This window comes from Pseudophryne corroboree, chromosome 10, assembly GCF_028390025.1.
Source record: "Pseudophryne corroboree isolate aPseCor3 chromosome 10, aPseCor3.hap2, whole genome shotgun sequence".
Lineage (NCBI taxonomy): Eukaryota > Metazoa > Chordata > Amphibia > Anura > Myobatrachidae > Pseudophryne > Pseudophryne corroboree.
In genome coordinates this window covers 105,674,822-105,699,703 of record NC_086453.1, presented here as the reverse complement: position 1 = coordinate 105,699,703, position 24,882 = coordinate 105,674,822, and the positions used below count along the sequence as shown (strand labels likewise).

General features: G+C 40.5%; 1 protein-coding gene across 7 annotated transcripts in view; it reads left to right on the top strand.

Moving 5' to 3' along the window:
• Positions 1 to 23,776, top strand: part of EPN1 (epsin 1) — a 237,911-nt gene extending 214,135 nt beyond the window's left edge. For 4 of the 7 annotated variants that reach the window (XM_063942702.1, XM_063942704.1, XM_063942701.1 and 1 more), the window contains 3 exons: positions 5,454 to 5,555; positions 20,347 to 20,580; positions 22,334 to 23,776. In XM_063942702.1, the coding sequence (XP_063798772.1) occupies positions 5,454 to 5,555; positions 20,347 to 20,580; positions 22,334 to 22,719 (722 nt within the window). In that variant the 3' untranslated portion in view covers positions 22,720 to 23,776. The remainder of the gene's footprint in view (positions 1 to 5,453; positions 5,556 to 20,346; positions 20,581 to 22,333) is intronic. The other 3 variants (XM_063942706.1, XM_063942705.1, XM_063942707.1) reach the window with 1 other exon arrangement.
• The last annotated feature ends 1,106 nt before the right edge of the window (positions 23,777 to 24,882 follow it).

The following is a 24,882-nucleotide window of genomic DNA, read 5'->3' as shown; positions in this document are numbered from 1 at the left end:
TTTATTGGCAGGCAACTTTCTTCCTTGGTCCATTGCCCCTGAAAACACAACCTTCCTGACACTGCTCCCCAGCCCTGGAGACTGGCGTCTGTCGTCAGAATTTCCCAATCTGATATCCAAAAGGGTCTCACCTTGTCCAGATGGGATGCCTGCAGTCACCAGGCTAATAACCTTAGCGCAGTCTGTGTTTTTATCGTCTGATGCAACCCATTCCATTTGGCAAGAATCAGATGCTGCAGAGGCCTCGAGTGGAGTTGTGCATACTCTACCATGTCGAATGTTGACACTATCAAACCCATCACGTGCATTGCTGCGTGAATGGATACCTTTTTACTGTATAACAAGTCCTGAATCCTTGACTGAACCTTGGTTATCTTGTTCAGAGGTAAAAATACTCTCTGAGGACTTGATCCAGTACAGCCCCCAAGTGAGTCATCCGTTGGGACGGAACCAGAGACGATTTTGCCCAATTTATGAGCCACCCGTGGTTCTGCAGACACGTTATTGTCTGTTGCAGATGACATAAGAGCAATTCCTGCGTCCGTGCCAGGATTAAAAGATCGTCGAGGTATGGAAATATACTTATCCCCTGCTGGCGGAGATAAGCTGCCATTACCACCATAATCTTGGTAAATACTCCGGGAGCTGTGGCTAACCCAAAAGGTAGGGCCTAGAACTGAAAATGCTGTTCGAGGATAGCGAACCTGAGATAGCACTGATGGGACAGTGCTATAGGAACATGTAGGTAAGCATCCTGTATATCCAGGGATAACATTTAATCCCCTTGCTCCATGTCCAAAATGATGGAACGTGATGTCTCCATGTGAAACCGAGATGCCCAAATGTATTTGTTCAGTACTTTGAGATTGAGAATGGGCCGAAATTACCCATTCGGCTTCTGAACTAAAAACAGGTTGAGTAAAAACACAGTCCTCGTTGTGCAGGAGGAACTGGAATGACTACTCCTGAGTGAAGCAATTTCTGAACTGCCTCTTAACAAAGCCCTGGCCTTCATCTCTACCCGAGAAGGGCTGGTACAAAAAAAGCTTTGAGCAGGGTGCTTCTTGAAGGCAAAAGCATAACCTAGAGATACCGCTTCCTGCACCCAGGCATCTGTTGTAGACTGCTGCCAGATCTGTGCAAACTGAAGAAGTCGGCCCCCCCACCCTGGGGTCCCCCAGGTGGAGGCCTGCACCATCAGGCTGATGGCTTATCTGTTTTCCCAACCGGTCCTCTGGTAGCCCAATGCTTTTTAGTTTTACCAGACTTGTTGTATTGGGGCTGCTTGCCATCACTTTTTCCTTTTAAGCTTTTTCCCTGAGACCAAAAAGCCGTAACTTTAGGTTTGAAATTGTATGTGGAAGGAAACTTGTCCTTCTTGGAGTTTGCTTCTGACTCCAGAATATCTGTTAATTCTTTACAAAAAAAAATTATCTCCAGAAAAGGGCAAATATTCCAAAATCTTCTTAGATTCTGAATCCGCTTTCCACATACGTAGCCAATCTGCTCTGTGAGCAGCTATTGTTGAAGCTGATGCCCTGGAGGCAATAGTACCTATATCCAATGCTGCTTCTTCCAAGAACATTGCAGCCTGTTTTATATGTGCTATATGGGATTTTTGCTCTCTAGAAGCTATTGAAAAATCCCCCTCCAATGCATCAGCCCAGGCAGCCACTGCCTTTGCTATCCAAACTGAAGCTATGGCTGGCCTTATGACTGCCCCAGACAGGGAAAAAATGGTTTTTAGAAAACCATCCACTCTCCTATCCGTGACATCATTTAATGATGTTGAAGGCAAAGGTAATGTAGATTTTCGCACTAATCTAAATTACATGCGTATCTACTTTAGGTGCCACCTCCCTTTTTAAACAATTCCCAGCTGGAAGAGGATAATTGGAATTCCATTTCTTAGGAATTCTAAACTTCTTATTGGGAGTAGCCCAAGCCTCTTCCATAATTTCCGTCAGCTGATCTGACTCTGGAAACTGTCTTAACTGTTTTGGGACGCTTAAACACAGGTGCCTTGGTTTTTAACACAGGCTCTGCTGAATCCTCTAAGGATAGAATGGCTTTCATTGCTTTAATTAACTCCGCTATATCCACTGACCTTCCTCCTCCTCTTCGTATGCCGAAGTAGAATTTATTAAGCTTTCATCTTCCGATGAATCCTCATCTGAATCATGTGTAGCCTGTGAGGGTGAAGTTTTACTTACTTATCAGCTTGTTTCTTTTGAGAGGTTGCTGCTGGAAGTGATACACCATAAGTGGGGAGCTGCATGTAAGGGTTAATAGTGTAACCTATCCCTGGTACAGGAGTTAGAGGAATTATCCGTTCAGCTATACTGGATACAGTCTGTGCAAACATAGCCCAAGGTGGAGCCATCTGCACCTGAATTTTCCTTGTATTTTTTATTAACCCCTGTGAAAGCTAAACCAATTTGCACACAAACCATCCTGAACCAGATCCTGAGAGGATAACACAGCTTTGCAAGAAAAACATAATATGAATGTTGGTGTTGCTGTGAGTGTGCATTCCTCATCTTTGCCACTCTTAGACATGATAAATCAACACTTCCACAGTGTATTACACAATTTGTGATTGTAATCACTTTAAACTTCTTAAAGTGACATACAATCCGACCCTACCCATGCACCAGCCTTGAGGATCAGAATAAACAAACTGACAGAAATATAGTAAAGTTAGCAATCACACTAGCAGTCAGTCACATGTTATACATTAGTATAATAAGCAATATGAGCATATTATCAACTACAACTACATTTTAAGTATGTAGGAGAACATATTACTGCATCATGTTTAAACAGATCTAACGTATTCAGACGCAATTGCGAAAGAAACAGTAAATGTATACAGACTCGTATGCAATAGGCACTTATCTAACTATTCGTACTCAAAAGGTTAGATAGAAACTTAGTGCTGTATTACCTGTACTCAGTAGAGTGGGATACAGGGAGACTCGCCTCGCTTCCAAGACCAATCAATACGTTAGCGAACGCTGAGTGGATCCAGACGCTACTAGTGTACACTGCCGCTCCATGAACCTATAGTGAACCCCGACGCACCAGTCACACAGCCGCCTATGCTGCGACTGGGTCCCCTTCGTGTACAGCGTCTGCGATGGAAGCGGGAAACAGTTCATGGCGGGAGACTCAGAGGAAACTGGTCATGAACTGGGGGGAGTGGCGACCAGGAGAGCGTCTGACTCCCCACTGCTGACATCAAGCCTAGGGATCGCGGCCTCATAGTATTTCTGGAGTCTCTGATCCCTAAGATCTAGCGATGGTGCACCCGTGGTGGCAGCCGCGTCAGCGACTTTTTGGTAGTCTCCTCCCAAAACAGTGCGGCTGTGTCCGTATTCCCCTACTAAGCGGAATCGATGCCGTACCTTCTCCCCATGCTCCGGCCACAGCCTGGTAACGTCTGCTGGACCTGCTAGTATATCCGACACAGACGCCCGCCGAAACAGCACTGTACTCGTGGGTAAGCTTTGTCACGACCCGGCAGAGAGTTGTTGGAGCAACTCTTTCGAAGGTACGTATAAGACGCTGTTTAGAAAGATCCCTCAAGATAAAAAATAGTAAGACTATAAAAATAAAATAAGAAAGCTTAGAACTGCTAAAAACCAGCAGCCCTCTGACCATGGTCCGGCTCCTGCCGCACCAAACAAAAACCTGATTTACCTGAGCAAGGAGGCGGGGATATATGGACGGGCCTGTTGCATGCTGGGAGGCCGGAAAAACTTTGACCGATTGGTGCAAATCCACTGTCGCTTCATCATATCCCATTGTTATCCTGTGGATAACCTGTGGACCATGCCGGAGAAATAAGTACTAAAATTAGATTCGGGATACATAAAAATGGTTCTAAGTATATATTTGTATACATAAGTGGCATTAATACTGCCACATAGCTGGTACCATGTAAAATATGGATAAAACTGAGCGCAGTCATTTTCCATTTCTGTTTTGCCTAGTGCTATCATGAGACCAGAGAGGTGAATGCATGTAACTGCAATGTAGTGATGTGCTGGCCATATATGCTATTGTAGGGACTTGCAGAGAATTGGAGTTCCTTGATGATGGCTACAAGCTTAAATGTTTCAATCAAAATCCCCATGCTTTTATTTGCTAGATACACACAGATTTGCTTTGTATTATTGTTTATATGTGTATAGAGAGAGATCGATATCTTATCGGAGTGAAGGTTGTCTGCCCGGTGAACAGAGACTCCTCATTGGGTATAACCCACCTCCGCTGGGGACCTCCATCTGTGTTCCCACTACACACAGACCTGTATCCAAAACCTGTTAGTATATGTTGATATGGTGTACTATGGGAGCCCACCAGACTATATTTAAAAAAAAAAAAAAAAAAAAAAACGTGCTTGAATCTGGTGAGGCTTTGGAATGAGGAGGTGCTGCTGTTGATTAGTCCAAACTTTTACATAATTCAGACTACAGATGTGACCTCATGCACCTTTTGCGCTATATGGCGTGAGATATCTGGCGAGAGTCTCGTACTACGTACTTTTCCTTACTTTTGTGCCTCATTATGTAAATAATGTACTATGTGCTTAGGATTACTTGTTAACTGCATGGGATAGGTAAAATGTTGCTGTCAAAGCAGAAGGTGCATGGGACAGGTCCCCTATCAGACCTGTATTGTGTACTTTTTCCTCAACTTTGCTACTTTTTTTATCCATTGTGATACTTACGAAAAAGTAGCACAATGGAGACAAAGTAGTTTCCTCAATTTGATGTCTCAGTTCATGTATAGGGCTCAATCCAATTACCTGCGAAGGGGGCAAGTTGTAAACACTGGCAACGGCACCACATTTCGCTCCACCCCCTTATGGCCCGATCTCACCACAGATTTTTTTGTACGCAGCAGCGAATGAAAACCCACGAGTTTGACTGTACCGTAGGTTCTGCATTCAGCCTTACTTCCTTGCACGGTGGCTTTATCACGGGTAATTGAATTGACAACATAGCGAACTAGATACATGTGTTTTGGTACGGTTATGTAGCAAAGTCCATGGTGTGCTAAATGGGGCTGTTTGGTGCTATTTGGGGATAGGTGTACTGTATCTGCACACATCTAAATAGCTTAATCGTTACTAGTAATTTAGAGAATAATACGAAAAACTGGACCCACCTGTTTGTGGGACGCTTTAATGAGGATAATTTCTGTCATAAACAGAATAATTATTTTGCTTCCACAGGAAATCTTTTACGTTCCTTTTTTTTGGTTGCCAGAATTTGGTATTGGTTACTTATTTTGTAATTTGCAGTGTACCCGTTTGGCGCAAATCGGCCAATCATTTATCCTGCATTGATTTTAATATATTGACTGTCCATTGTGGGGTTTGTTGTTTTTAACATGTTTGTCTTTGTGTGTGTGCCTGTCTCTGTCCGCCCCACCTGCCGCCTTAGCCAGTGCCACCTTTGACCAGTTCATCAGTTCTGCAGATAAGGATGAGTTTTCGGATTTTGACAACCTGAGGACTGCCCTTCCCCAGTCAGGAAGCAGCACAGGTTTGGGAATGCTCTCTTTCCTACCTGCTTGCTTACTGTGATTCCCTTTGCCGTTTGCTTATTGCTTTGTGTGTGTCTTATATTTATTTATTTATTTCTATATATTGCTCTATGCTTCTCAAGGCTTTGGTTTTGTGTTTTTTGCACTTTTTTGTTTATTTGTTTGTATCTTCAAAACCACAGGGACCAAACTGTAAGAAATCAACTTTTGAGAACATTTATTGATTTTTTTATTTACTGTTTGCATTTTGCTTGTTTGTTTTTCCTTTTAAAAAGCATGCAAGCAGTACGTACATTCACGTTACAGCCACATTTAATGCTCCAATGCTGTTCCATTTTTTGATGAGCCATACTTTATTTGCACACATTCTGGCTGGATAGTATTTAAAAATATGGTGCTATGGTTTCTTTGTGAAGTTGTGCTCAATATTATTGCTACCTTAGGTTAAGGTAGTCTTGTGACCTTTTATAAAGGACAGCATAGTCCTTTTGTATTGGGGCAAGATACAGTGCGAAATAAGTTACCGCTTATACTTAATAGAGAATATATACAGTGCATCCGGAAAGTATTCACAGCGCTTCACTTTTTCCACATTTTGTTATGGTACAGCTTTGTTCCAAACTGGAATAAATTAATTTTTCCCTCAAAATTCTACACACAATACCCCATAATGACAACGTGAAAAAAGTGTTTGAGATTTTTGCTAATTTATTACAAATAAAAAATTAAGAAATCACATGTACATAAGAAATCACAGCCTTTGCTCAATACTTTGTTGATGCACCTTTGGCAGCAATTACAGCCTCAAGTCTTTTTGAATATGATGCCACAAGCTTGGCACACCTATCTTTGGGCAGTTTCGCCCATTCCTCTCAAGCTCCATCAGGTTGGATGGGAAGCGTTGGTGCACAGCCATTTTCAGATTTCTCCAGAGATGTTCAATCGGATTCAAGTCTGTGCTCTGGCTGTGCCACTCAAGGACATTCACAGAGTTGTCCTGAAGCCACTCCTTTGATATTTTGGCTGTGTGCTTAGAGTCATTGTCCTGCTGAAAGATGAACCGTCTCCCCAGTCTGAGGTTGAGCGCTCTGGTGCAGGTTTTCATCCAGGATGTCTCTGTACATTGCTGCATTCATCTTTCCCTCTATCCTGACTAGTCTCCCAGTTCCTGCCGCTGAAAAACATCCCCACAGCATGATGCTGCCACCACAGTGCTTCACTGTAGGGATGGTAATCCTTCAGGTGCATTTTGGCAAACTACAGGCGGGCTGCCATGTGCTTTTTACTAAGGAGTAGCTTCCGTCTGGCCACTGTACCATACAGGCCTGATTGGTGGATTGCTGCAGAGATGGTCCTTCTGGAATGTTCTCCTCTCCCCCAGAGGAATGCTGTAGCTCTGCTGTACCCTTCCTCAGATTTGTGCCTCGAGACAATCCTGTCTTGGAGGTCTACAGACAATTCCTTTGACTTCATGCTTGGTTTGTGCTCAGACATGCACTGTCAAGTGTTGGACCTTTATATAGACAGGTGTGTGCCTTTCCAAATCATGGGGCAAATATATTAACCTGGAGAAGGCATAAGGAAGTGATAAACGCAAAGTGATAAAAGCACCAGCCAGTCAGCTCCTTACTGTCAATTTACATATTGGAGCTGATTGGCTGGTGCGTTTATCACCTTGCACTTATCACTGGTTTATCACTTCCTTATGCCTTCTCCAGGTTAATACATCTGCCCCATGTCCAATCAGCTGAATTTACCACAAGCGGACTCCAATTAAGCTGTAGTAACATCTCAAGGATGATCAGTGGAAACAGGATGCACCTGAGCTCAATTTTGAGGTTCATGGCAAAGGCTGTAAATACTTATGTACATGTGAGTTTGATAAGGGGATCATTGTAAAGGGGGTATACTTTTTCCTTCTCTATTCCCCTCCTTTTCTCTGTCTGATTCTATTGCTTGTATTATATTACTATAGTTCATATCTTTGAAGCAAATGTATAATTTTAACCCTTTAGTGATTTATAATAATTCATCACTAATTGTGTACCTTTTATAAGCAAACCCGCAGAGGTTGCATCTAGACATATATATCTTTAAATCATTAGGAATATTCTGTTCATATAAGAATGCACGCCAGTCATAAAGAATGTAAATCATAAGAATGTATTTCAACAAACAATTGCTACTCATAGAATTCACTTTTATCATTGAACAGTATTGGTCAAATACAATGCAAGTCACCATATAATAGTTTCACAGATTTAAACTATATAAGGAACAAATAGGATGAAAGAAGTGTGAGAGATGTATGTACTGTACTGTATGTGTGTATTTATTACTGGGGAGATATTACTCAAAGCACTCGGCTAAATCCTAGATTTATTGATATATATTGGAAAATATATATATCTTAGAGAAATACCTTAGGGGATTGGTTTTGGTTTATGTATGTGTGTGTTTGTGTGTGTGGGGGGGGGGAGGGGCAGCATGTGGCTGCATTGTCCACAGACCGCATGGGACAGAAGCTAGAATCCATTTTGGGAAAACTCCCATGATTCCAAAGTCTGTAACATATGGTTCAGAAGGGAATGCCAGCAGCCATTTTAGATTTGCAAGTCCAAACACATGGCATTCTTTGCTACACCATAATCACATAGCAGAAGCCATAAGACTCCACTATATTCCAACTTATATTACAATTCCAAGCCATCTAATCACCTTCCACAATTCCAAGCCATCTAATCACCTTTCACAATTCCAAGCCATCTAATCACCTTTCACAATTCCAAGCCAACACAGTATCTCAATAACCAGAGCATATTGTATGCTGTCCATATTATATGAACCATCACAAGACCAGATCACCAGGTAACCACAAGTATCAGCCTGCCATTGCTACAAGCACATGCTATATTTCAGCAAGATGCACTATATAAAACCACTACAATCTGTTATAAATCACCATCCACAAATGTATACCAGGAATGCTATGCTGCAGATTGTCTACTGTTCCAATTCATTACAGATTTCATAGAGTATTATCACCAACACATAACAATCACATGATTGCACAAGTACTATTAACCTTAAAGTCAAATGTATTTACATATTTAACTATTCTATGCCAATCATTTCACAACTACTTTACCACAAACACATATTTAACTATTCTATGCTATTTATCTATGAGATATTGAGTATGATACTTAGCCTTAGTAAGGAGATCGGTCCTGGTGATGAGCAAGCCATGCTTCTGAGAGCTAGATTGATTCTGAGTGAGTGAGCTCTGATTTCAAGTGGGTACAGTATATTCATACCTGTGGGTGTGTCTTTCACAGCATGTGGGCTAGCTGTATCAGTGAGCTGAGCTGGCCATGTGCTGGTTATTTAAATGCTAATTAGCCATGGCTACAGTGTAGGGATGTTAATTCGGCTTCAGGTTACAGAAGCCAATATTATCATTCATTCTTTGTATCTCTAAAATGTATATAATGGAGTTACTCTGTAACATATCCCCCGGTTGACAGTGATCTGGCATTCAACAGATTTAACTGACATACAGTCAAAAACATTTTAGTGTAAGTGTGTGTTCTGTGTTAGTACAGGTGTCTAAAGGGAAAGATTTAGTTTGGAAAAGATTACAACAAAGTAATTTCACAGTTCAAAGTATAAAGTAATGAAGGGGTTGAGAAGAGGCATTTCTCCCCTGCACCGCCATAGGTAGATGGGAAAAAAACCTTGTTTTTTTATTTATGCATACTTATGCAAGGACAAAAAAATCTGCCTATGTGGGCAAGCCCTTTCCTAATATCCCTCAACAATGGAAACTAAAGGCCTAGTTGTTTCTTTGTGAAGTCTTCTTCTCATAGTGTGGTGGGGTCTTCTGAAGGTGTCATCATCCCTTGGATCATCTGGTTCAGGTAATCTGTATCCGGTACTTCTGGTCTGTGTCCTGTCCGATAATCTAAGGGTCCATGCAGTCATCTTTGGATATATAGTCTGTCTACAGCTGGGCTCGTCCTTCTCATCTGTATCTATGTAGGAAATAAAGAGGTATCAGTTTGGATGTCTCTCTACCTACCCATGATGTCTTCTCTTCCATCCGATCCACTTGTAGTCTTTTGATATCCTTCTGTTGACTTGTTTCCCTGTAGATGCGAGAAACAGAAACTCTTCCAGAGCATTAGTTGTCCCTCCCCACCCTCTGATACTTGATGATTTTGTATACTCCATTCTGAAATTTTTACAAATCACATTTGACACTATTTGAGAGTACTACAGATTGAACTTTCACATTATTTTAGCCACTAGATGGCATCCAGATCCTAGGATGCCTTTGCTTTTCACATTTTCATAAAACATTTCTCCCAAAATGTCATTATATTCAGGATTTTCACATATATTTATCCTGAACTAACCCATATACCACCCCCCCTTTCTCCTTTCCAATAATCTGTATATTAATTGGGAAGGAGAATCAAGGAAGTCTTGGGCTCTTTGACACATTTTTGGACTGTTCCTTGATGTTCTGAGAAAATAGAAACATTAGCATACATAATACAATTACTGTCAAAATGAAACTTTTTCATATCTATTGCAAACACACAAACTGTTAGTAAGTTTTACCCAAATAGATTACCAAAAACACAACATTGTCCTGTAGAACCTATTTAAATATGAGACCATTCTTTTACCTGCTGTGGACCGGTAATGATGAGATGAAACAACTCAAGTTAACAGACCAATCATATATCAGATATTAGGCAACCATTAGCTCAATATCTTATGATTACCTTGTGATTATGATTTTATAGTTTCTTTGCAAACAGCTGATCCATGCATGTTCTGCAAAGCCACTTTTCTAACATGAGGACGTTGCTCCAATTTTCTGGTTAAAAGAAACCACAAATTGTCCTACCATTTGATCTAACAACATCAATATCTGGGACTTCCAAAACTCCTAAAGTACAAGAGTGTCTCTACTGGTCATCAGGGGTAAAAAAAAAAAAAAACATCAAAATTACCACTATATGCATTTAAGGATAACTTACCTTCCCACAGTTTCAATCATTACTGTGACAGTTTAAACAGGATGATCATATTTTATGACCTATGGTCATCCCCCTGTACTGGTGTATAAGACCATAAACATCAGGGTTATTCTTAATTCTGAACATCTCAATTTAACTAGGATTTACAGAGATTTGTGAACACAAAAATAAAATCATATTTGTGTCGGCTCTTAACAAGCACTTGGGATTTATACAACCTTTCCATTTGTACTGTTACAACAGTTGTGACAATGTTTATCCAATACTGTGTCACCTTATGAGAGATATGTCAGCTATTAAACTTTTCCAGGTCTTCCAAAAGAACCTTGTCCCGCCCATTTTCCAATTCCTAAGAATCTGATCAGAGGGCTGCAATACATACTTACTACCACTAGGTGGTTTGAGGATATTTTCCTCCAATATATACACAATATATTCCATTATAAATACCTGTATATACCTGGGATTTCACAATGATTTTAATATCACCTGTCTATTTGTATCCCATATATTACCATATACAGTTTTAAGAACAATTATATGTATCTCATTGTTATTATAAGCTGAAAGGTTGAATCCATTATCTGTCAATAATGTTACAAAAAGACGTCTCCTTATGTACATGCAAATGACAGACCCAGATCTCCTTATCTTTGCTTATCATATAACATGCCTAGTACTAAGGGCATATTACATGTCCAACGTTCCGAGTATTACATATATGGCATTCATTCTTAATATTTATAATGTCATGTATATAGCAGTCTAAAAATTCATGTTTCCTGAAGTCATATATATATATACTTACCATATGACCCGTTTATCTAAGGAAAGAAAAATTTAGACATCCTGACATCTGCGGCATCTTAAATTAAATGAATATCCATATTTACCGTTATTGTTAAAGACTTCGCCTTCCTGCGATTTAGTCTTCTTTCAAATACCTTCTGCTTACCAATCTATAGAACGATTATTACAGGACTCATTGCAAAACCCGCTATAAGGTCCACGTAATTACACCCTGCTTATCAATACCTTACCTGATTATAAGCTTCTTACCAGGGTACCTATAAATTGTAACAGAGTTGAATAAATGGGTCTAGTATACCCCCCTTCTGCGAGTTTCTTAAACTATTTAAGGAAATTGATATTTTAATGTTCGGTGTTCTATGACTGTATTACTAATTTGTGTGATATCCCTGCTGCCTGCTGCGTGGAAATGAAGTCCTCGATTCTCTATAGAATCGGTGAATTTATCTTGCAGACCTGGAGTCACCCAGCCGAAATCGCTAATAAAGGCCTTAAAACAGGTATCCAGTGCGCATTGGTCAGCTCAAAATTCTTAATGTGTCGTTAATCACGTACCCACCTAGACAACTTTCAAAGACATATTCAACGAATGCCTTGTACCACTGCAACCAGGGCAGAGTCCCCCAGATGTTACGCTTAATGCATTACATCTATGAGTCCGTGGGAGCGCCCCACGTGGCTCATACCTTGACTGAGTACCACACTCAGATATCACACCCTTGACTAAAACCTGTCAAGTATCCATAATTCCATGGAATCTACATGAACTTATTCTAAGAAGAGGAATATCAGCAACAAAAAATATATAACACTTAGTCCATCTGGAAAGAGAAGAAAATAGTGTTAGCATGTTTAGCATATGTAGAATTATCCATATTCTTTTCTTCTTCCTAAATAAGGTTCTTATATTCAGTCATTAACAATCTATTAATTTTAACTACCGTATATACTCGAGTATAAGTCGACCCGAATATAAGCCGAGGCACCTAATTTTACCACAAAAAACTGGGAAAAATTACTGACTCGGGTATAAGCCTAGGGTGGGAAATGCACGGTGCCAGGGGTTTTCATGCTCAGGGTGTCATGCTCGTTGCCAGGGGTTTCATGCGGTAGGTGTTATGCTTGTTGCCAGGGGGTAATGCTTGTTGCTAGGGTTGTGCCCCCAGTGCCACATATACCCCCAGTGACAGATATCCCCCCACAGTGCCAGATAAAAACATGCCCCGTTGCTTTGCCCCCAGTAGTTATGATCCTTCTTTGCCCCCAGTATTTGTGCCCCCTCTTTCATTGCCCCCAGTAGTTATGCCCCTTCTTTGCCCCCAGTAGTTGTGCCCCTTCTTTCATTGCCCCCAGTAGTTATGCCCTCTCTTTCTTTGCCCCCAGTAGTTGTGCCCCCTCTTTCATTGTCCCCAGTAGTTATGACCCCTCTTTCTTTGCCCCCAGTAGTTGTGCCCCCTTTCTTTGCCCCAAGTAGTTGTGCCCCCTCTTTCTTTGCCCCCTGTTGCTGTGCCCCCATCGCCGCTTACAAACACACACAAAAACAATATTTACCACTGCCCCGCTCCTGCTTCCCGACCGCTTCTTCTGCTGCTGCGCTGCTCCGCTCCGTCTGTCCGCCCGCTTCGTCTGGCCGCCCGCTCCGGTGCCCGCTTCCCGGCACCCGATCATCTCTATGGGAGAGACGTCATGACGTCTCTCCCATAGCAACGCCGCACAGACACAAGAGGTCAATAATGACCTCTAGTGTCTGTCCCTGGAGCCGGCTGCAGCGGACGCCCACACAGCCCACGGCGTCCGCTGCAGCTGTTGACTCGAGTATAAGCCGAGGGGGGCTTTTTCAGCATAGAAAACTGAAAAAGTCGGCTTATACTCGAGTATATATGGTAATTGTATTGTAAGTGCATTTCATGTGTGTGCTCTGTAATGCTGCTGTACAGTAATACAGATCCCTGTTTTATTGGGTCTTGTACACTGTAAACAATACCCCCATTCTGGTGTGATAAGCTGAAATCATGCTTCACATTGGTGCTTAAAGCCTTCCTGTGTTAAGTAGGATTTCCTTAACAAACATAAGAAAAGTTGCCAATTAAGTAATGTTTGTGTCATTACTTCAGCACAGTACATTGGAATACACTTTCCATACATTTCAGTTAAACGAAAAAATTATTATCGCTATTAATAAATTTTCAGTTCTATTTATTTTTGCTTCAAAACTATAAAAACTTTTATATTTATCCCAAAAAAATGTACAAGTCATATATGGGTTTGCTGCAATTAATTATGCATCTGTTAATAACAAAACTAAAGCAGTTTGACTTTAACTGTAAAAATTTATTTTTACTCTGTCCCATAAAAATTCTTTAGTTACTTTAGTAATTAAGGAAACCTATTAGTATGCAAATCTTAGGTCTTAAACCAACCAGAAAAGGAACTGTTTGCACATCACTTAGAACAATGGTGATAATTCCTGGCTGTATTGGCTGTGAACACAATGATCTAAACAGAAAAATGTCTGCTTTATAAACTTGGGGAGAGTCCTACAGTTTATAATACATTAGATAACTGGATTTGCTGTAACAAATAGAAGTTATAAATTAAAACCATACTTGCTTGGTTAATGTCTTCAGCGTGAATCCTTGGTCTTGAGGAAACTTGTTAGTGCTGAAAAAACCCCAAATCTTGCATGGAGAGAGATAAAGTATATTTTGTATACAAGCGATTTAAACAGAAAAAAAAATTTAATATGGGTTCTCTGCTTTTAAATTGAAAGCAGTACTGTTCGGGCGCCAATGATAAGGGGATCATTGTAAAGGGGGTATACTTTTTCCTTCTCTATTCCCCTTCTTTTCTCTATCTGATTCTATTGCTTGTATTATATTACTATATTTCATATCTTTGAAGCAAATGTATAATTTTAACCCTTTAGTGATTTATAATAATTCATCACTAATTGTGTACTTTTTATAAGCAAACCCGCAGAGGTTGCATCTAGACATATATATCTTTAAATCATTAGGAATATTCTGTTCATATAAGAATGCACGCCAGTCATATAGAATGTAAATCGTAAGAATGTATTTCAACAAACAATTGCTACTCATAGAATTCACTTTTATCATTAAACAGTATTGGTCAAATACAATGCAAGTCACCATATAATAGTTTCACAGATTTAAACTATATAAGGAACAAATAGGATGAAAAAAGTGTGAGAGATGTATGTACTGTACTGTATGTGTGTATTTATTACTGGGGAGATATTACTCAAAGCACTCGGCTAAATCCTAGATTTATTGATATATATTGGAAAATATATATATCTTAGAGAAATACCTTAGGGGATTGGTTTTGGTTTATGTATGTGTGTGTGTGTGGGGGGGAGGGGCAGCATGTGGCTGCATTGTCCACAGACCGCATGGGACAGAAGCTAGACTCCATATTGGGAAAACTCCCATGATTCCAAAGTCTGTAACATATGGTTCAAAAGGGAATGCCAGCAGCCATTTTAGATTTGCAAGTCCAAACACATGGCATTCTTTGCTACACCATAATCACATAGCAGAAGCCATAAGACTCCACTATATTCCAACTTATATTACAATTCCAAGCCATCTAATCACCTTTCACAATTCCAAGCCAACACAGTATCTCAATAACCAGAGCATATTGTATGCTGTCCATATTATATGAACCATCACAAGACCAGATCACCAGATAACCACAAGTATCAGCCTGCCATTGCTACAAGCACATGCTATATTTCAGCAAGATGCACTATATAAAACCACTACAATCTGTTATAAATCACCATCCACAAATGTATACCAGGAATGCTATGCTACAGATTGTCTACTGTTCCAATTCATTACAGATTTCATAGAGTATTATCACCAACACATAACAATCACATGATTGCACAAGTACTATTAACCTTAAAGTCAGATGTATTTACATATTTAACTATTCTATGCCAATCATTTCACAACTACTTTACCACAAACACATATTTAACTATTCTATGCTGTTTATCTATGAGATATTGAGTATGATACTTAGCCTTAGTAAGAAGATCGGTCCTGGTGATGAGCAAGCCATGCTTCTGAGAGCTAGATTGATTCTGAGTGAGTGAGCTCTGATTTCAAGTGGGTACAGTATATTCATACCTGTGGGTGTGTCTTTCACAGCATGTGGGCTAGCTGTATCAGTGAGCTGAGCTGGCCATGTGCTGGTTATTTAAATGCTAATTAGCCATGGCTACAGTGTAGGGATGTTAATTCGGCTTCAGGTTACAGAAGCCAATATTATCATTCATTCTTTGTATCTCTAAAATGTATATAATGGGGTTACTCTGTAACAGAGATCTTAGTTTTTTATTTTTAAGAAATTTGCAAAAATATAAAAAGAAAAAATTTCTATGTTGTCATTATAGGGTATTGTGTGTAGAATTTGGAGGGGAAAATGGATTTATTCCATTTTGGAATAAGGCTGTAACATAACAAAATTAGGAAAAGTGAAGCGCTGTGAATACTTTCCGGACATGTACACACAGGCAGAATAATTGACTCTTTATTCCTGAGCATGAAGCAACAGTCTCTCTGCAATGTTTGTTTAGAAGCCATTGAGGTTCTGACAGACTTGAGCTTCTAAAAGGCTTGGAGAACAGCAAGATGGAACTCTTAAGGCGTACCATGTAGGTTATGGACTGGCATTCTGGTTACTAATATGTAGTGTCAAACCTGAGCTTTAAAAATAAATGTGCTGTAGATGAGCTGAATGCACTTTCGAAGAATTATCCTGTTCTCTGCTGAAAGGCCTTGGTGTCTTGTTTGCTTGCTTATTTGTATTTTATGATGCATTTTAATATTTAGTTTGTAATTGGGGTTACCATCTATTACTTTTCATATTTCTGGGCAGTAGGCCTGACCCAGGGTATAGCTAAAACTGCACTTTATATGCCTGAGAGCCTCCTTGTACCTATTTATGCAGCAATCCAGACCACCCTCATGCCCCTATATATGCCAACCCAGAGTCTTTTATGTCACTTTATATTCCGGCCTGTAGCCCACTTATGCCCCTTTATATGCCAGTCCAGAGCCTCTTCATATATGCCAGCACAGACCCCCTCTCATATGCCAGCCCAAAGCCCCATGATGCTCCTACATGCCTCATAGCGCCTTTTTTTATTGCAAAATCCCCCGCCCAAGGCCTGATTTGTCTCCACAACAACAACAAAAAAACTCATGTCGACCTTTTTCCATGTTGACCTTGTTCATGACGACCTAGTGACCATGTCGACCTATTTCAGGTGTCGACCTAGTTACTGTCTATGCTGTGATCCACACCCAGTTAACGGGGGGTCAGAGGAGAAAACTTAGAGGACACCCAAGGTAATGTCCATAACCTATTCCAGCAGGCCAGGGTGGGGCCTATAGTAGGATGAGAAACAGGAACCTTTGACCTACAGGGACAATCTGTGATATATATGGGCAGAGATTCATTCTCTCATTGGACACACTGTTTAGTGTCAGCCATCCAGGACCACTCAATTATCCTACTCAACACAACATTGTCATAATATACCTTGAAGTGTGCCTGCGTCTCTTTTCCCCCATGCAAAGTCCCTGACTATGTTGTGCAGTTCCCAAAACCAAGTCTCGGAGATGTGAAAAAGGTAGAGTTTGTAGCAAATGTAAAACCCGCGGAAGGACATTTAATTTTAACCACACTAATTCTACCGAACCAATAGAAACGTTTGGTATGTCAGTGTCTGAGTTCAGAGCACAGAGTAAGAAGTAAAGGTTTTAAATTAGCGCTAAACAGACTGGAAAGGTCAATATGTAGAGTAAGTCAGAGATAATTGGGGCTAGTGGTATGCCAGGAAAAGGGAAAGGACTGTTTGAGCCCATCAATGGATTGGGGTGGAACAGACTCATTCACTGCTATAAACTTGGAACAGTTCACCATAATGTTAGATAGTGAACGAAAATTCTGGAACTCAGCTATCAGATTGGGGATCGAAACGATTGGGTTGGACAGGATATCAAACAGGTTGTCTGCAAACAGTGCTAGTTTGTACTGTACTCAATATCACTGACTTGAAGGACAGTGATGTTATGATTAAGTCTAATAGTGCATGCAAAGGGCCTCCATACATAATATAAAAATAAAAGGGGAGAGGGGGCACCCCTGTCTAGTGCCATTTATTTATCTGAACCAGGTCAGAAAGAGACCAATATATTCTAATCCATGCGTAGGGAAAATTATAAAGTGCCAATATCTGATGAAGGACCACAGGTCCTCTCGATAGCACTGGTACGGAGCCACCAGAAGCTAAATGTATCTGGTATATGGCTTTGGTGGTATTATCTTCTGGATACAGATAATGTTCATGGAGAGTGCCACCTTATGATGGGGGGGGCCAATGAGGGTCTAGTAGAGGTCCTGAAACATCAATTTATGGCTTAAGAGACCAATTCAAGTCACCTCCCATGACCAGAATACCCAAGACGGGGCAATCTGGTCCAGAACTGGCTCTCCAGTGCTCAAGTGTAGGCTGCTTTATTAATAGAGATCCAATATGGTGGTGGCCATATTAAGTACTATGACATTAGGGTGTACATTTACTAACCATCAGTTTTGGTTTTAATTGAAAACCGTCAGAAATCGTCAGCGTGTTTTGTGTATAAAAATGTAGCTGTCTGTTTGCTGTGTCAATTGATGGCAATGTAGGTCGGTGTTGACATCAGATGACAACATAGACCAATACTTCCTGGTGGTTTTCTGTAGGGGAAAACATACCACGTGCTATTTCTACATCACAGTCCCCTTAAAATAAAAAAAAACCTGAACCTAGTGCAAGTTCGTATTTATCCAGATTTTTCTTATTGGCTATCCAAACCACGTGAGAGCTGGATAGCCAATAAGATGCCATGATTGAGATCAGAGTAAATCCGAAACACATGTCTAGTATAGAGAGCTGTTTGGAGGTAGTTGGTGTTAGGAAAGGTGAGTTTGGAGAGCAGTTTGAGGAGTGATTTAGAAAATTCCTTTCTGTGTAATCTTGTCTTAGTTTAAAGTTTGTCTGCTGTCATATTTTTCAGTCCGCTTGTGTGTACCTGTGGTGTGTTTGTGAGAAGTGTAGTGTTAGTGTACAGTAGGTCTTCTTTTTTCAGTGTTTGTCTTTTTTGTGTCATTTGTTATTCGTTTGGATAGAGGGGGTTAAAAGGAGCAGAGGGGACCCTAGATTCACAAACCCTGAGCACCCATCCCCAGCCTCACTTCCTAAAAGGAAATAACATCCAATGATTTACTGACCTTAAATTTACATTTCAGCATACTTATAATGACAATTTTTGTGTTTGTTTATTGGTAATGAAAAAGGGTTAACATATGACTGGTAACCCAAATGTGGTATACTGGTTTTGTGCAATATTTCGATTAATATGTTTCAACAGGAAGATTAAAGTCTATTTTGACCGTATCGATACCCTTTTGGGATTTTCCAACTGTATAGCTGCTTCCCTAAATAAAGTAACATCCAAGGCTTAGTAAATAGACCCCTGAGTTTGATCTACATATAGTGCTATGATGCAGCGTCCGTGACCTTTTTTTTTTTTTTTTTTTTTTTAGTATTCAAGCCAATTTCTGTTGTTTCGTATCCTGAATCAGACACACACAGATATAAAAGTCTATTATATTAAATGAATCAGTGCAGTGTCATGAAGCTGTTTAGTGACATTCGATTGCGCCTAAGACGCACCTTTGGGGAAAAAAGATGCTACACCGTTCGGTGCACCACATGGCATATTGAGGCTAGGTTTATGAGGACATATCTGTATACTGACTGTTTTTTATGTTTTGAGTAGGGCAATTGAAAATGGGAAAATAATTTGGTTAAAATGTTCATCACTTTAATTAGTGAATGAACTGGAGCAGAAAGAAATGAGGGAGAGTGAAGAGCTATATTTATCAACAAGTTTTTAGATATTTAAAACTGCTGCATTTGACAAATGGTGCCCTAGCCAATCAGCTCCTAACTGTCATTTTTCAAACACATTACAGAAGCTGATTGGCTGGAGCACTATTTATCATATGCAACAACTTGTACGTAGCTAAAACTCATTTATAAATTGGCCCCATAGCGTCTACTGGGAGAATATATGTCTGCTTTATATAGAGAGACACAGGGGAACAAAATAGTTTTGTTTTTCTGAGTGTATTTTATTTTTTATTGCATCTATGGAAATGTATAGCTTATTGCAAAATATTTTCCTGCCTTTATTTTGAAATGCAGTTATCCCATAAGTCAACACTTCTGGCCAAATGCAGGGCAATTTTATAAAGCTACTGCTACATAAGTGTACATTCAACTACATATGTGTTCTCGCTAAAAAGGCATCATGCCAAAAATGTGTTGTCACGGTCTCCGTCATAATTCACGGACTACCGCGATGCAGAATGTCAAATTACAGAAGGCCAACATAATGCCATGCATCCATGGCAGAGACACAAGTGCATTATAGGAAAAATGTGTGCACGTCATTCTGCATTTCTTTTTGTGGTACATTTGCAACTTGTTAAATTGCACCTTCTGAGTTAATTCTTAATTCTAAATAAGGCCTTACAGTATGTGGCTTCTGCCTCACGCTTACATTCCAAGCAAACCATCTAGTACGGTAAATAGTGCGGATCCAGTGCTGTCTGAACTGGGTATTTTTTATCCTATGTTTCACTCAGTCTTTGTAAAGTTCTTATATCCTCCTCCATGCTACACTTGGCATACGGAGCTAGATTCCTTGATAGCACATTCTGGTTTTATTTTAAGTTACTTCATGGTACAGCTTTGTCTATATAGTTGTGTGTACGTTTTTGTTTGTTACCAAGGTTTCTGTATGAAAATGCATTTTGATCTGTGGATTTCCCCCCTCAGGTGAGCTGGATCTTCTTGCTGGGGAAGTCCCAATGTCTCGTTCCCTTGGATCAAGAAGCCCAGATGCCTTTGACATGGTAGCAATGAGTGGGTCACTCTCTGAAAGCGGCAAGCCTACACGGAAAACACCCGAGTCTTTTCTGGGGCCTAATGCCGCCCTAGTAGACTTGGACTCTCTTATTTCAAAACCCACCCTACAAAACACAAAGACCTCGAATCCCTTCCTTGTAACAGGTGACTGACATAAAGACTTTATAATAGTAGATTCACCTTCTCATTGTAGATATAGGACTGTATCTTAGAAATGCTGATATGGAACAGTCGCAAAGAAAGTTGAATGGTAGCCTTAAATAAAAATCTATATAGTAAAAAGATACCTACAGATAAAGGTAACCTCTATATTCTGGATGGTAAGATATGCACTTCCCTAGAGGAATATGAAGCAGTACAGAGTTATTGGTGTGGGGATGCAGGATTCTTTAGATGGGATGTAGTGCCGTCTGTCACAATACCGACATCGGGATCCCGCCCCCTCACAATCCCGACTAACGGACTATTCCCACTTGTGGGTGTCTGAGGCCGCAAGTCTGTTTTGTTGCATTTGCCCCGTCTCCCCCTCCCCTCACCTGCCGGACATCTTACTGGGACCCCGGTGTCTGTATGGTGACCGGCACTAACACAACCCCTTTAGATCACTCGGACACCAGGCACCAATTCAACACAGTTTTGTTAAGTGTAACTAATACATTTGAAGTAATAGAAAACCAAAAAGGTAACAAGCGAGCAGTAACTTCTGCCCGGTGGGTAACAGTCTTGACCAGTGGCAAGTGATAGTACCAAGTAGCACATTGTTAAAGTCCTGAGTATAGATTGTTCCACAGCAAAGCCTTGATGGCACAAATTACCTGTAGATGCTCTTTCCATCTTCTTACTCCCAGCCATACTTTATATGAAATCTTCATAGTCATTAGTGATGTCACACACCCTTCACCTGTGTAGCACTTCATGTCTGCTGGAAGACCCTTGCATTTGAGAAATGCAGGCTGACCTCCGCTACTGTGGCACACTTCAGTCCTGCTGGCAACATAGTAATCACAGCATAACCACCCCAGCCTCCTGGCAAATGATCTGCGCATAGTTTTCCCAATACACTTGTATAGCCCAAGTAAATAAAATGTATCTATATTAGAAACACATTGAAAGGGGGTTGGTTCACTAGTACAAGTACCAGGCTAGTTTAGGTTTAAGAACACCCTTGTTTAAAATACATCATCACACAGTATATGCTTGCACATAACACTAGTAGCAAGACAGACCAGTAACTTGGTGTGGCCCTTTTATACAGTGAGACACGAGCCACAAACTGCTCTAAGGTTCCTGCCTGGGAAGTGCTGCAGCCAGTGTAATCCATGAGAGCAGCTAGCTCAGCCTGACAATACTTCAGTATACGTTATTGCTAACACTCTGTATTCCGAGTAATCGGTTATGTATACAAATATCATTCCTTTCCCCTGTTGTAGTGCTTTCCCTGCTTTAGAGAAAATAAAGTGGTGTTTGCCTATGTCTAAATATCTAGGAATACAGAAATGACTATTATACCCCCTGTAAATAAGCAATTAATAATGTTAACATAACAACTGTAAGAGCTGTGACTGGGGCTATGCTGAGCCGTACGACACAGGAAATCCTCTCTAGGAAATGTACTGCTTTCCGTAGGAAACTGACCACTTTGTGAGATGCTTCAGGTTTCTCACTCCACCAGTTCTCCAATGCCAGTTATTTAGCAGGAGATGCTGCAAGTACCATTCAGTGATCCGTAACCAAAACATTTAAACTTACCCAAATAGACTGTTTTTGGAACAAGGTGGTCAATGTTCATTTAGTGCCTTCTGGTTAGAATGGATAATGCATGGCTGAGGTCTCTTATGCACCTGTTCCCCTGCACATGCAAACACATTTATATATCTCATCCTTTGCTTTATCCTAGGAGTAGCCAGTTCAACCGCAACAAATCCATTCCAACCCAACCAACAGTCATCTCTTACCTTGAACCAACTTCGTTCCAGCCCTGTGATGTCATTGGGACAGCAAATTACACCAGCTGGACAAACTCCTGCAGCAATTCCTTTTAGTTCTGTCCCACCAATGGTGTCTGTGTCCCCCCTGGCACCGGGAATTCCTATAGCCAACGTGTCGCCAATGGTTGGGATGCAGCCTGGAGTGGGCGGCCTTCCGGTTGCCACAGTGCATCCCGGTGTATCTTCTATGAGCCTGTCTGCAATGATGCCACCGCAGCAGTTAGTGACACAGCCACTAATGCCCAACCTATCCGCACAAGCTGTGACGAGTACCACCAACCCTTTCCTGTTATAACGGCCTGTGTGATCATTGAGTTCATAATGGTGATGACCGGGGGGTGATGGGTCAAAAATGGTATCTCTATGCTACTACCACAGAATGTTCCTGTACCCTTCATCATTTGTGGCAACCCTATGCTGGCAGTACACGTTATCTCTGGTGTCTGCTTCCTCTTCACTGTGCCTCTGAATACCAAGAAATAGTATTTTGCCCTCCTTGCAGTACAGGTAAAGGTGTTTTAGGTAGAAGACCATAGATTGAATATTATTTTATGCAGGTTGATTGATAATCAGTAGTATTACGCCAGAAGTTGCTGTCCGTGTTCTTTCAGTTTGTCCGCCCCTCATCCTTCTTGCATTAATTAGCAGCACTTCACAGTATGGATCGTTTTGTTTGCTTCTGCCTAGTAGCAATCCAAGGGTTATTCAGTTGTGAGCTAAGTGATATTTGCTTTAAACATCTATTTTGTTCCATTTAAATAAGTGTTATTTACCTACACTTTTTTACCTGCATTTACAGCCCAAAACCTCACTGAACGTTGTTCCCTTACTCTTCCCTCGGAACGGTGTCTCGGTTGTCCCACATGTAAATACAGCATCTTGCTCTAGGACCTCCTGTGTTACTGGACCACGATAAAATATTGCCCTATTTAGAAATTTCTATTCATAAAACACTAAAAAAAATAATAATAAAAAAAAAAACTAAGCTCTTTAAATGCCAGAAGCGGTTGTTTGTTGTGATGGGGAATATTGCCATAATCGCAGGACATTTCCTATTTATTAGAATGAATTCATGAATGCTGATTTAAGTGGATTTTTAACCCTTGAGTTTATTCCAATTCTTTCCTATTCCCATTACAAATCAAATATGTGATAATGATCTGTTTGATAACCACTTAATAAACTGATGGCTTTGCTTGGTGTGCTGTCCATCTGGTTCAATTCCGTATGTATTTCCAGAAGCGTTTTCTCTGCTCTAGAAGAGGATACCGATGCTCAGACTAATCCGGGGAAAGCTAGATTATGCTTTTTCATTTTATTGTTTTAAAGTAAATAAATTTCTTGCAAATGAACACAGTCTGGCAAGCTGATCTTTAGAAAGTCTTGTCGTGTCTGAAAGTGTAATGTAATAACTTTGTAGCTGATTTAAAATGAAAAGTTTTATTTATTTTTTTAAATCTATATTTTATCTACATGAATTCTGTTTTTCTTTTAAGGGAACCTAGGGTCATTCTTAAGAGAACAAAGAATGTTATGGAAACGTAACATCGCATGAGGCGTAAATGGAATACAAAGGAATGCTATAACCTATTTCCTTAGACAATATGCTCTTCAGCTTTCTGTATGCTGACTTGTTAGTTTGTCTAAATCAGCGTATTCCCTGGAAAGATCCAGCTATTCGCACGTGGGGCCTGATTCAGAGAAGACACAAACCTGATGCTTTGCGTTCAACTCCAGTGTTTTCAGATCTGCGCACGCCTGGTATCTGTACTGCGTATGTGCATATCTCTGCCCGCTAAGCCGCTGCAAGGTTGATACACTGCCGCCGTTTGGGGGCAGTGAAGGGACGTCTACAGTCTGCAGTAAAGCGTATTGCAGTAACCTTGGGGTGTTACTAAAATGACTAATGTTCACGCAGAGTGATATAATTAATGCTGCAGCAGTGGATCACAGAACCTGGCATGAGGCGTCTGTTTACACAAGACCACTCCTGCCACATTAGCATATTTTAGCACAGCCGCTGCCCACATCTCTGAATCATGCACATGGACGCTTTACATTAGGGAACTCTGTCTCCTTTACACCTAGAGTTACAGAAATAGTGGAAAGAGAAATAGAATTGTGTTGCTAGAATAAACATCCACGGTGCAGCACCAGTACCACTATTTTCTGTGACTTTCCATGGTAAGTCTATAACGGATATATATTGTCAAAATCAAATATAATTCAAATTGTGTTCTTATCAATAAATGACGTTATTAGTCTTCATTTTTTCTAATGCTTTTAAAGGGATTCTTCCCCTGAACAAAAACGGTAACTTCCTATCAGGTGTAAAATTGATTATCCAAATTGCAAATTAAGTAAATCCAATCATAAGAGACTGATTGGCTTACTGACTGCGGCTCACACCAGCTGCAGGTGTGAGTCCACTATCAGGTGTGAAAATTATGCTTTTGTT